Genomic DNA, 13,863 nt, shown 5'->3' on the forward strand with positions numbered 1-13,863 from the left:
TGGTTGCAATACACATGCAGAAGATAAAAATACATTTCAATAAGCCAATATATGTGGGTATGAGTATCTTAGACTTATCAAAAGAACTGATGTATGATTTCCATTACAATATTATGAAACCGAAGTATGGGGATGATATTGAATTGTGTTATCAAGACACTGACTCATTCATATATAACATAAAGACTGAAGACTTCTACAAAGATATGAAAGAAATGGTTGAACTATTTGATACAAGTGACTATCCAAAAGATAATGAGTATGACATACCACAAGTCAATAGGAAAGTTTTGGGTAAGATGAAAGATGAATGTAGTGGAAAAATTATGACAGAATTTGTAGGGTTAAGAGCTAAAATGTATGCCTATAAAGTAGACGAAAAAGAGAATAAAAAATCTAAAGGTGTGAAGAAATGTGTGGTGAAAAATAAAATATCGTTAGAAGATTATAAAGATTGCCTCTTTAATAATAGGGAACAATACAGAACAATGAATCTCATTAGAAGTGAGAAACATGAGATATATACTGTAGAAGTGAATAAAAAGGCTCTAAGCCCACATGATAATAAAAGAATTGTTTTAGAAAATAAAATAGATACATTACCATATGGTCATTATAGTAAATCAACAACATAAATGACATTAGTTGAAATTCTCTAATTGATTAAGTGATTCTTTCAAATTGCTTATGATATCCAACATCTTGGAAGTAGATTTTGAACAATCTATTCCAAATAATGAAAGATCAAATTTACCTGCTCTAACAACAGAATTTGTAAATTCACTATACTCATAGAATGTTTTATCTTTAATAAAGTATAATAATCCATTTGTATATCTGAAACTAGATTCTATACCTGGAGGTATTCCTGAAAATTCTTTTGTAATACGTCCATATTTTTTACTTATTCCCTTACATTCATCAATTTCTACATAATAAACATCATCAAAAAATATAAAGCTTTTACCAGAATATGTGTTCACAGCTGAATGTAGAATTACATTTTTTCGTAATGAAAGAGATGTTAAAGATGTTGGATAACCAAATTTTAACCTAAAAGAGGGTATTTCCATTATATACAGTTTGTTGTCAATGAATAAAATAACATCTCCAGATGGTCTTTGATATGCAGCAGTTATATTGTTAAATCCTTTTGGAAGAAATGTTAACCAATCACTTATAAGTTGTGGTTTAGTGCGAACATCTAAATTATCCAAATCCATTATCCAAACCCATTTCTCATAGTAAATATATAGGACCTGATCGACAATCAGAAAGTTTTTAATTTTATTATTCAGCTTACATAATTCTGGAGGATCTAAATCTTTTTCTTCATCATCAGTCTCCTCATCTTCCTCATCATCATCATCATCTCCTACAACTGGTTTCCCATATAAACTTTGTACTACAAGAATATCATCTTTACTTAATTCAATATTGGAACTGTTATATAATGGATACATGATTGAGGTATTTTCTGCTGAATGAGGAATTCCTAATGTATGACCAATTTCATGAACTAAAACTGCATAAAAGTTTATCTTCTCTTTTGGAGTATTTGTATCAATCTCAAAGTACCAATCTTCATCTTGATCCATATGGATTTCTACAACATCATTATTAGAATTTGGGTAATTTGCATGAGCCAGTACACCAGATTTACCATCAAATCGTTTAGGACAATAATGTTGTCCACTTGATTCTTTCCTATGCAAACGTCTCTTATTTGAAATGATGATGTCATAATTTGAACTATCTTCTTCAAAAATTATATCTGTATGCTCTTTCCAAGTATTAAAAGCAATTTCACTCAATTCTTTCATTCTTTTCGATGAACCTGCATAATACCATTTAATAGTTTTCTTATTCCATTTAGCAATATGTGAGGTAAAAGATACTGCATGATCTTCTACACCACATCGAGGTTTGTTTATCAGATCTAAAGTTTCTTGATCTATTTCACCAGTAGGTTTCAAATTAAACTTCTTTTGGAATAAAATTAAGGCATTTTTGATATCTGAAATTTCCCCAATATTTGCTGACTCTGCTTCGAGATATCCAAATTCCTGTAAATACTTTATAATGTTTTCTTTTTCATTACTATCTTCTCCTGTAGCTATCTTCACTAACAACAAGGTTACAATTAATATTTTCATTTATATAGGTTAAAATTATTGAATGAATAAGAAAATAAAAAATCTCTACTTCCACATTATTTATTGTCTTTAGTGTACTAATAGCCAATGTCTACACTTAAAATAAAAAAGAAAGATAAAAGAATTATAGTATAACATTACTCTTATTAACCCAACTATTGTGAGAATTATCGAAGCCTAACCACTTAACATATACCTTATCACCTTTCTTCTTCAATATTTTTTCAACAAGATATACATCTGGGTAATTTGCCTTCTGTAATTCATATTCATAGAAAGAACCTTTTATCTCCTCACCACTACTGTCTTTTAATTTATATGTAACTGGATTGGATAACACAACATCTGTTATTTCAAATATCTCTGTTGACCAGTTAGCAGTATATCCCTTTTCAAATATTCCTTTCAGTTTACTAATTCTCACTTTATCTCCAACATTATACTTATTTTTCTCAGTGACTGTAACAACACTCTGTGGTTTGTAATTCTTATCAACTTCTTTTGGTTTCATTTTTGTTGTTCTATGCTTTGTATTGTTGTAATCATTGACCAATTTGGAGACTAAATCAATCCACTTATAATTACCTTGAAGAGCGAATCTCTTCCACATTTTCTCTTTAAGTGTTCTGTTAAATCGTTCTACAACAGATGCTTTCATCTCTGTAAAAGTAGAATAATGATTGATATCATACTGCTTCATGAGTTTTTCAACATCTTTATTATAGAATTCTTTACCATTATCTGTTTGTAGATGTTTAGGATACCTTTCATTGAGTATTCTTTGAAAAGCATCAGCTACATTTTTACCTGTTTTATCTTTAACTGGAATAGCCCATGCATACTTTGAGAAAACATCAATTACTGTTAATAAATATTTATAGCCTCTATTTATTTTTGAAATTCCTTTCAAGTTTCCAGAATCCATTTCTACTAAATCTGCTTGCCATAAATCATCAATACCAAGTGAAATAACACTTCTTCTAGGAAAATTTTTTCTCATTGGTTTATGCAATTCATTTATAATTTCTTCACGAATATTCACACTTCCAGAACCAACTTTATTTTGATCTAAACAAAATTTTTTTTAATGAATTTACTCTTTTTGCTTTGACATACTGTGCAAATACCTTCAATTCTCTGTCTACCATTTTTAGTTGTCACTCTTTGAGGATGATGTGTCTCTGTATACTTCTTACACTTTAAACACCAAATGTGATCATTCATTTATAAGTGATAAAAAAGATAAAATAATTTAAGATGATTCTCCTTCAGATAATAATTCACCAAATACATAAATTACAACATCTACAGGGACTGTTTTAACTGATTCTTTAAGCCTTACAGTTAGAAAATTTCCTTTACTTATTACTAGAGATTGACTTTCCGAGTTGATTAAGCTTAGTTTGTCAAATATACTTATAGCAATATCAAAATCTTGAATAAATAGATCACTATTTATATTTTTACCAAGTACCATGATTCTTCTTAGTTTGAAGTTATACTCAAAACTATGCATCTTTTCTTCATCTCCAGTAAGAAAAGTGAATTCAATTATCTGTTTATCATACACTCTGTTCTGAAAATTGTCTATTTGTGCAATATAAGGTGCTAAATCAGTTTTTGTGACATAATCAAATAAAACTTTCTCAATCTCTTTTTTACTGTAGTAGTTACTGAACTGTGTTAGAATACCTGAGTATTCAGCTTTACTAACAACATCCAATAATTTGTTTTCAAGATACTGTTTTGTAACTGCATCATATCCACTTATTGGATCAGCTATATTAACTATTCTTCTTCCCAGAAAATTGATATAACTCTTTGATTTCTTAAGAAGATCTGTAAAATACTTTTGAAACTTGAGAAAATTCTTTTCTACATCTTTCAGCTTGTCTAAATCGGGTAACACTATATCACTTGTCTCAGCTATCTTATTTCCAAAAATGTCCATTTAATATATTTAAAATTTCATCAAACGTATAACCATCAGAGAAGAGCATTAAAACTAGTAAACATAAGTGTCCACAGATATATTCATCAAATTTTTGAATCCTTTCTACATTATAATACAACTCATCTGATCCTAAATATTTAAGCAATTCTGTTGGAATATTTCCTCCGAATGAATCAAACACATACTTCTTGTTACTGCTTTTATAATAACAAATCCAGTGTGTGCCAACATGATCTGATGTATCTAAATTTACGATACCACATTCAATTTTATTTGGCTTTAATGGAAGTTCATCAATCATGAAAATTCCTCTAAAGTTCTTAATTTTCAGTTCTTTTACTAATTTTTCTATATCAAAATTACTTAAAGCGTGTTTATAGTTCTCAATTATTTTTTGAAATTTTTTTTTTTAATCCCAGTACCTTTCTTCTTCTCCATCTCCAAATTATGTCTCTTTTGTTCTACCAATTCAGCATCTTCTTTCTTTTTCTTCTGAACTGCACTTGTAATTGCTGCAGCACCTCCTGCTAATGATCCTAATGCACCTAATGCCGCAAATAATAGTGGGAGAAAACCTCCTTCATGTTCATTTAAACCAGAACCTTCTTTCTTTTGTTTCAAGTATTCAAAGATTTTTTTAATAACTGGAATACCTAATGTCAGAATAAGAGAGCCACCTTTTTTAATCTGATTAGACTTTTGTCTCTTCTGAACATCAGTTAAATAATTATCAAGGAAATCATATTTATTTAATTCATCTCTGGATAATTTTATCTTTACAGATTTTGGTTTAGTTTTACCACCTGGAGTAATATTATAGTCAATTGAAAATGACTTCATTTATATAGGAAAAAAATTTATGTTATAGTCCCCAGCCATTATCATCCATTTCAATACCCATTCCTAATTTTCTTTTTCCATACATTATTCCTCTTACAGCTGTTGCTGCTAGTTTTTCACCAACTGATGCATCTTTACTGTTCATTCTTTCTTTTGCAGCTAGTTGTAGTTCTTTATCAGCTTCATGCCTATGTTCTAAATCTTTATGATCTCTGTATGCAATATCATGTTTCTTACAAGCCTCATCTAATGGATTGATTCCTTTATCCCCTCGTGCCAATCTTTCTTCTAACTTCGTAAAGGGACCACAATATGAATATCCTGGAATATGCATCTCAGGAAATGGTGCATTGCTTAAAACCCAGTTGACTAATCCTTTACCATATTTCTCTGATTTCCAGAATGTGTGTGGTAAATTATTCAAAAATCTGATTAAATATGGAATACCTTTAGGATTATTAATTATAAAATCATTAAATTTGTTTGTTAACATTTTTGTTATTGCCACCTTTTCATTGTGAAAGTTTTTATTTCCAGCTAATTCTTCTCCATGAATAACAGTTAATCGATCGATTAAATCTCTCACATCATTCATCCAAACATATTCAACAGGTTTCTCTGTATACTTTTTTATCAATCCTTCACCAGATCTTGTTGGGCTTGATTTGTTTCTCAGTTTCTGCCATATTGGTTTAATTAATTCATTATATTTATCACTTACACTGGATTTGGGTTTCTTAGAATCTGGATCATTGTTTTGAAATATTGCATTAGTTAATAGTAAAATATCTTCGTATGTATCTAAATCTTCTTCATAATATCCATCACCATCAACACTATTTTGAGTTAAGAGTTTCATTAAATCATCTGTTGCTTTGTAAACTTTTCCTTTGATTAAAATGGTGTCATTATTAAATTTAACTTGTGAATCGCCTATATAATGTTTTCCATTTTCAAATCGTAGCCCAAATACTCTGTCATTAAGAGCTCCAAGGTATTTTGATACTGTTGGACCAATATAGGTAGTTGGAGGCAATAATTTCTCTCTACTCATCTTTTGTTTTTCTTTTTGTTCTACACTTTTCAGCATTTGTTCAAGTTGTTTCTGTTTTTGAGGTGATGGAGTAGAAACACTTGGAATATCATCATCTTTAGGGAATAAACTTTTCTCAAATGATGTTTCAGTTGGTGTTGAAGGAATCGGAAATATATCATCATAATTTTCTTGATGATGATGATGGTAAGGAACCATCTGTTTTTCAACTTCTCTGTTTTCTTCAATTGCTTTCAACACATTATCACCTAAGCCCTCAATTCCTTCCTTAACTTGTTGAATTGCATCAATAACAGGCTGATCTTCTTTTTTATATTTCTCATACTCTGTTCTCGGTTGTTTCTTCCATGTTCGAAAAGCTTCTTTCAACTCTTCTTTTTTCTTTCTATTTCTCTTTGCTTTCTTAACAATTTCAGGATCATAACCACTATGCTTACTAACCTCCTTAGAGTGATCGTATTTTGCGAACATTTATTAAGGAGAAAATATTGTCATTTCTGTCGATGTTTATTAATCATCTTAAACATACGTGTTTAATATTCACGTTGATGTTGATGTTTATTAATCATCTTAAACATATGTGTTTAATATTCACGTCGATGTTGATGTTCATGTTTGATGTTTATGTTCACATAACAAGAAATTTTTTATTCTATCTCTGTACTTTCCATCATTCGCTTTCCTTGTTAAATCTATTGTAATAAAACCAAAATCATCATTCCAACATTTACTACACATTTCTTTAAACTCATCAAATTTCAGATCTCCACCTACAAACTCGTGATAAATGTGATTCAAATTTGTGTCATCCTGTCGAAATATATTCAAGAAATTGAGATTATCTCTCACTAATTGTTTTGGAATCTTGGAATATGTCTGAGCTAAATAAAAACAATCTATTCCTTTATGCCTACCTCTAGTAAAGTATTCTCTAACAATGTCCTGATTTTCAAGAATGAAATCGTCAAACAAAACAACTGAATTATCTTCACATTCATCTAGACTTATTGAATCTTCATTGTTATCAATGAAAGTAACAATTTTGTCATCAATTTTTTCTTCAATTTTATTACACTTTTTTATAAACTCTTGGTATTTTGGCTGATCCAAACTTTTAGAATAAACATACAAATGATTTATTTTATCCCAATTTAACCACCCTGGAGCTAATATATAGTTATCGATCATTAGAGTTGTTTTTCCACATCCACTTGGACCAATAATTGCACATCTTATTGAGTTAGGTAATAATTCCCCATGCTTATTTTTCGTTTTCTTTTCTTTTAGGCGTATTTTCGGTTCCCAGTTAGTCATTTATTTAGATAAATTTTTCATCATTTAAATGAGTAGACTATTTCTATTGAATGGTAAGACCTCAGTATTGAGAAAACGATTAAATGTTCCATTAAGAGATGAGTTTAAACAAGTTGCATTAGTTGGCTTTTATTCAACATTTCTCACACCAAATGTTACAGCTAAAAATAATAAACTGTATTGTGATGGAGAGACTATTGTTATTCCAGAAGGGCAGTATAGTTTGAAAAATTTGGAAAGATTTTTTCACATGAACAAACCTAATATAAGTATTAAACCAGATGAAGTTTTAAATAGAGTTGTTATTGAAAGTGATGTTAAATTATATATGGATGTAAAGGATGGTATTGGAAGTCTGTTAGGCTTTAGTAATCAGACAATTAATGCAAATGAAAAGACTGTTGCTACTGATGTTCCCAAAATTATTCCATTTGAACTGATTAATGTAAGCTTTAATTTAGCAGATGGTATGTTTGTTAAAAATGGTGATCATTTTCACAGAGAAACGAATATTATTGCTTCATTTAAGCCAAATGTTGAATTTGGTGCTCCCATTATTTATGAACCGAGTCATCCATTATTTGTACCAATACATGATAAAGTTCAGGATATAGTAATAACTGTAACTGATGAGAATGAAGAAATAATCGATTTTAATGGAGCTGATGTGACAGTTATTTTAGAAATGAAATAAGAGTATTTTTAATCCTATATAAATGAACAGAATCGAGAGCTATCAATTTCAGTCGTTTCCAGTAAACGAGAAGAGTAAGTTTAATCTGAATGTTCCCAACAAAGATGTGGAGATTAATATCAATATCGGTGATGGTTGGTTACATCCTAATCGAGCTCAGCTGTATATGAGTTTTGATGTTATTCATGAAGATGGAACAGATTTTTCTGAATATGAGGGTAAAACAAACGCAAAATTAATTGACAATTTTGTTACAAAGCTTTTTGATTTGATAACAATAAAGAAGGGGAATAATATCCTTTCTAGAATTGAGAACCCTTTTATTTCCTCAACAGTTTTACTTCAGTTAACTTCATCTCTTTCTGATAAAATATCTTTGGAAGGTATTATAATGAACAATGGGAAAATAATTAGGAAGAAGAATGAAGTTCTATATCCATTAGAACTGCTTGGTGGATTCTTCAAGGATTACAAGGAAATGATGTGGGAAGGTGATTTAACCATATCTTTTACATGGAGTTCATCTGTAACTGATGCTCTTCTTAGATGGTCTAGTACAAATGCAGATGGAAGTGAAGTAGCTGGAACACTTCCAAAAGAAGGTAAAATAGTTATAAACAGCATGGAAATTAGAGTTCCAATCGTAAAATATGAACCTGAATATGAACTTGAATTAGAACAAGAAAGACTTAAAAATCCTAAGATTCCAATATCTTTTTATGATTTACAGACTCAAGAGGTTGCTGGATTAAGTGGTAGCAAACATTTTGAATTAGACATCACAAATTATTATAATTCAATGGAATTTGATATGCCTTACTTCATATTTGTAGTATTTCAAACAGATAGAAAGAATAATCAGCTTAAAGATTCGTCACTGTTTGATCATGTTAAACTGCAGAACATTTATCTGAAGAATGGAAGAAATGAAGTTTTTCCTCAGGAAATGTGGAATTTGAATCCACCAGATAACTTTATGAAAGCTTATGATGCATTTAGAGATTTTAAACGTGTTACACAGTTGAAGGGTGATATTGATGTTAATCCATATAATTTTATTACCAACTGTCCTATTTATGTTATAAATATGACCCGTAGAAAGAATGTATTAGCAACTCAAAAAACAACAATGAAGTTATGCGCTGTCTTTAATGATAAGATACCTGATAAAACATTAGCTTATATAGTTATGTATGGGAAAAGAAATTTAACATATGACTCACAACACAGAATTCTTACCGAAAATTTTTAATTAAATAAATGAATAAAAAATTAGAGAAAGTCGTTGATGTATTCACAGCATGTTTATATTTCATTGTGAAATATTTTAAGAAAGAAAAGTGTGATAAAAATTAAAAATTTTGAAATCTCAAGTTTAAGATAATGTTTCTTTTATTTTTTTCTTATTTTATTAGATAGCTCTTTTAATGTAGATTATGTTAGCACTTTGAATTTTTAAAATCGGTTGATATTTGTCTGAGAAATTAAAGATGCAATTTTTACCCCTTGTCCCTGCGAGTTATGCAACCCTCAATGGTGTTCTTTTACTTATATATTTACTTGTGCAGGCTCGTTCAGGCTGATGCAGGCTTGTGCAGGGTAATTTTTCAAATTTTGATTAAATGGATGACTTTTTAAGGTTTTTGATGTTATTTTTAATTAATTTTCTTGTTTTCTTTTATTTTGCGATTTTTCGTGCAGGCTTGGCTGGCGCAAAAAATCGAGATTTTTTAAAAGTATAAAAATAATCGATTTATTTCTGATTTTTGTGTGTGAATTACGAGAAATGTTTGATTTATTGCGATTTTTTGATTATATGAAAAATGCGCTAGGTCTCCCAATTCCTATCTACTCACATGAGCGTCCAGAATACCTGCCCGCACGTTAATTCAAACCTGTCTTGAAATCCATGGACATGCGTGGAATGAGGGTTTTCGTTCGCACAGACATGGCTATTTCGAGTATTCAGAATACAATCCCTTGTGAACCTACATTCATCTGTGAAGAGAACTCCGGGGAACAGGGGCGCGTCGATGCAACGGTGCAAGAACCATGCGCAGAAGGCGAGCGTTGTGGAAAGTCTGTCTGCTGGACCCATAGCGTGTACCCTTTGTAAGTGGTACGGATGTAATTGTTGCTCATGCAGGACGTCCAAGACGGCACTGTGACTAACAGCCATTGCACGCACAATTTTTCGCGAACTCGTTGACGGGCTGTCTTCAATGCGACGCAGTACACCTTCAAATTCGGGAGTGCGGCGTCGTCGTGGTGCACCACAGTCCTGCCTCCTGACGGTGAAGGCACCCGTTTCTCGTAGCCGTTGTGTAACTTGGGCAAACAGTTTGTGCGCTGGAGTGTGACGGTGTGGGAAACGTTCGTTATACAGCCGACTAGCAGCTCTTCCGTTACCTCCAGCTTCGCCATACACAAGGAGCATGGCTGTGTATTCCGCAAACGTCTACCGCGTCGTGTTTCCTCTATCGGTGACGCACAAGTATTGACTCGGTCTGACAGCAAAGCGGACAGTAAGTGACATCTGGGGATAGTTTGACGTAGTACACGTCACTTGTTGCATACCACGACAGGGAACTCAGATACGTTTCTCTTGCCCTAAACGTTGACGAGGTACACATCTGAATTGAAACTTTCGTAGAACGGAAGCGATACGATTCCGGACATGGGTTCGTATTCAAAATGTTCTGTACTCACTACCCTCTACATGCCCTAGAAGTTTGTAATGGGAATTTCCGACCACCCTGTATAACGTGGATAGAGCTACCTTATTGCAAAACTGCTAGGTTTCACCCGCTGTTCCAAACAATCTCAGATGTAAATGTCCTGTTTATATAGATATCATATCTGTTCTTTCGGACATGCATATCGATGTTTCAGTGCAGATGCACAGTAATGTCCAACTTCTCGCGGGAATACAGTAGGGCTGCGAGCGAACGTGAATAATAGGCATATGGTGATTTGGGTCGGACGGGAGACGTGCTCGGAGAGCCGAAACAGTTAAGACGACCGCTCGCATAGAGCGGAAATCCGGGTTCGAATCCTGGCCCACGTCCAGCACAAATTTTAATCGGTCCCTTTGAGTTATTTCAGTACCCAAAAGCAAAAAAGTCGGTAATTTCTTTCGTCTGTTACAAACATTCTGGTTCATGTTTACAGTACTAACCTGAATAAGTGAACTTAAGTTGCGGTACAAATAGCACCCTAAAACAACACAGAACAACATCTACCTGTTAACTCGATACTGGACCATCGGCATACTCGACACCCTTGCATCGTATGAACTGATAAAAATCTCGACTATTCGGACAACGCAACATTCCTCCAGTCAGATCCAGTACAGCTTTTGTGTTGTTTGGCCCACTGAAGACGTGCCGTTGTATGCGAGTAAGGGCCTATGGCGGGGTATCAGGGTCTACATGACCACTGGCTGGTGCTCCTTTCAGGAAGTTCACACGGAAACTGAGATAGATCTCGATTCACTGACAGCAGCGGTTCCTGATGGGTGTGCAACCCACTGTCATTGACAAGGCTTGACACTTATTCCTGTCACTGCCAGACAGGATCTTTTTCCGACCACACTTCATACGCCCTGTTACCTGAAGTACCAGCAAACTGTATAATTTCATTCATGGTGTTGTCATGGGCAAGCACAGAAGTGATAGCTCCTTTCTGTCTTCTTGCCACGTCTGCACGTCCACTTTGCTGCGTTGTTCCATATAACCAACTGCCTCATGCACGCCACTTCCCTCCTGTGCCGTACAGTACCGATGGAGCCTCACCATGACCGCTTTCGTATCAGCTCTACACCACATGTAACGCTCCAAAGTCACCAGTGAGCTTTTTAAGCAGGTGGCTAATACAAGGGGCGTTCAATAAATAATCCAAAGCAATTTTTTCTCGGCCAATTTCGCTTGAAAAAATGCAGAATTTGTTATGGGAAATCGTGAAATATTCCCGCTTCATATCCTATAGTTGCATAAAGTTTCAGTTGGTGGCGGCACTATAGGTAGCCTTCAAAATGGCATCAGTAAAGAGGTGGTGCGTTCCAAGCTTCTTTCGTCGGAAAGCCAGAGCATTGCAGATAATCATAGCTGCTTGCAGAATGTCTACGGAGACATGGAAGTGAACAAAAGCACGGTGAGTCGTTGGTCTAGGCGTCTGTCATCATCGCAGCAAGGTGGCGCAAACCTGTCAGAGCTCCCGCGCGCCGGCCGACCGCACACAGATGTGACTCCTGCAGTGTCGGAACGTGCAGACACTCTCATTCAAGGTGACGGGCGGATATGAGTCGAACACTTCACCGCTGAACTAGACATTTCTGTTGGTAGATGGGGTACTCAAATGTGTGTTCTTCTTCATCCACTCTACAGACTGTATTTCGCACCTTCCGACTTTTACCTATTTGACCCAATGAAGGATGCACTCAGCGGGAAGCAGTACGTAGACGACGGAGAGATTATTAATGTAGCAAGACTTTGGCTCCGACGTTGACCAGTAGAGTGGTACCATGTGGGCATACAGGTCTTCCTAGCAAGGTGGCGTAAGGCTGTCACAGTGAACGGAACGGAGATGACGTTGAAAAGTATTTGTAGCCGCAATAGTGGGGAATAATACGGTGCGCTGGAATCCTGAATAAAACCAACCTGCTTTCAGAAAAATAAGTGTTGCATTGCTTATTGAACGCTCCTCGTACTTGTCTGGTGAGCTTAGCTCAAAGTTCGATCTTGAGTGCTTGCGCCGTAAAACCGAAGTTCCATCTCACTGATCACGCTCTTCTCCACGAGGCAAAAATCGGACTCGGTAGATTCTTCCTTTCACGCTCACGCTTTGCAGTGTAGCGGAACGTGAAATTCCTCACTGTGACGTCACTAAACTCAACCAGCTCCTCGTCCACCAACGCATTCGCATCCCGCGAGAGGACGCCGTACGAAGCAAAAGCTATTCCAGCACGCAGTGCACTTCTTGCACCCACCGGTCTCTAGGCGTCTGCCGGCCGGTATGGCCGAGCGGTTATAGGCGCTTCAGTTTGGAACCGCGCCGAGCGGTTATAGGCGCTTCAGTTTGGAACCGCGCGACCACTACGGTCGCAGGTTCGAATCCTGCCTCGGGCATGGATGTGTGTGATGTCCTTAGGTTAGTTAGGTTTAAGTAGTTCTAAGTTCTAGGGGACTGATGATCTCAGATGTTAATTCCCATAATGCTCAGAGCCATTTGAACCATTTTTTTTTCTCTAGGCGCCTCTCGGAGCCGCCGTTGCAGCCCCAGTCGCTAAACGGGTCACCCACCTCCCGGTGAGATGTGAGACGTGACGTGTCGAGGCCGCTGTTCGCCGATCGTGGACACCGCAGCCGCGCCCTCTTAATTTTAGCCGTGCGCGCTGCCCCACAGTGCCTGGCAACGCTCCCCATATTCCCTACGCTGCCCATTTAAGCTGCGAGGCTTCCCCACCACTCCAGAAGCGACCATTGTTTCGCATAATTCTTCCTGGTAGTTAGTCTTTTCCTCTGTTTGTCTTCGGTTGCCTCTGGCTCACAGACTGCCGTCAAGTGACAGATTTATGGTACAAATGGCTCTGAGCACTATGGGACTTAACATCTATGGTCATGAGTCCCCTAGAACTTAGAACTACTTAAACCTAACTAACCTAAGGACATCACACAACACCCAGTCATCACGAGGCAGAGAAAATCCCTGACCCCGCCGGGAATCGAACCCGGGAACCCGGGCGTGGGAAGCGAGAACGCTACCGCACGACCACGAGCTGCGGACAGTGACAGATGTATCTGCACGTTTTCAGTAATATTAAAAAAATTACACAATGGCTAGAACTAGCAAT

At 35.3% G+C, this 13,863-nt stretch overlaps 1 protein-coding gene across 1 annotated transcript; it reads right to left on the minus strand.

Moving 5' to 3' along the window:
- Positions 1-641: 641 nt before the first annotated feature.
- Positions 642-1,823, minus strand: LOC126252379 (collagenase 3-like). Its single transcript, XM_049953270.1, has one exon. The coding sequence runs from the start codon at positions 1,821-1,823 to the stop codon at positions 642-644; it is 1,182 nt and encodes a 393-aa protein (XP_049809227.1).
- Positions 1,824-13,863: the final 12,040 nt, after the last annotated feature.

This window comes from Schistocerca nitens, chromosome 4 (genome assembly GCF_023898315.1).
Source record: "Schistocerca nitens isolate TAMUIC-IGC-003100 chromosome 4, iqSchNite1.1, whole genome shotgun sequence".
Lineage (NCBI taxonomy): Eukaryota > Metazoa > Arthropoda > Insecta > Orthoptera > Acrididae > Schistocerca > Schistocerca nitens.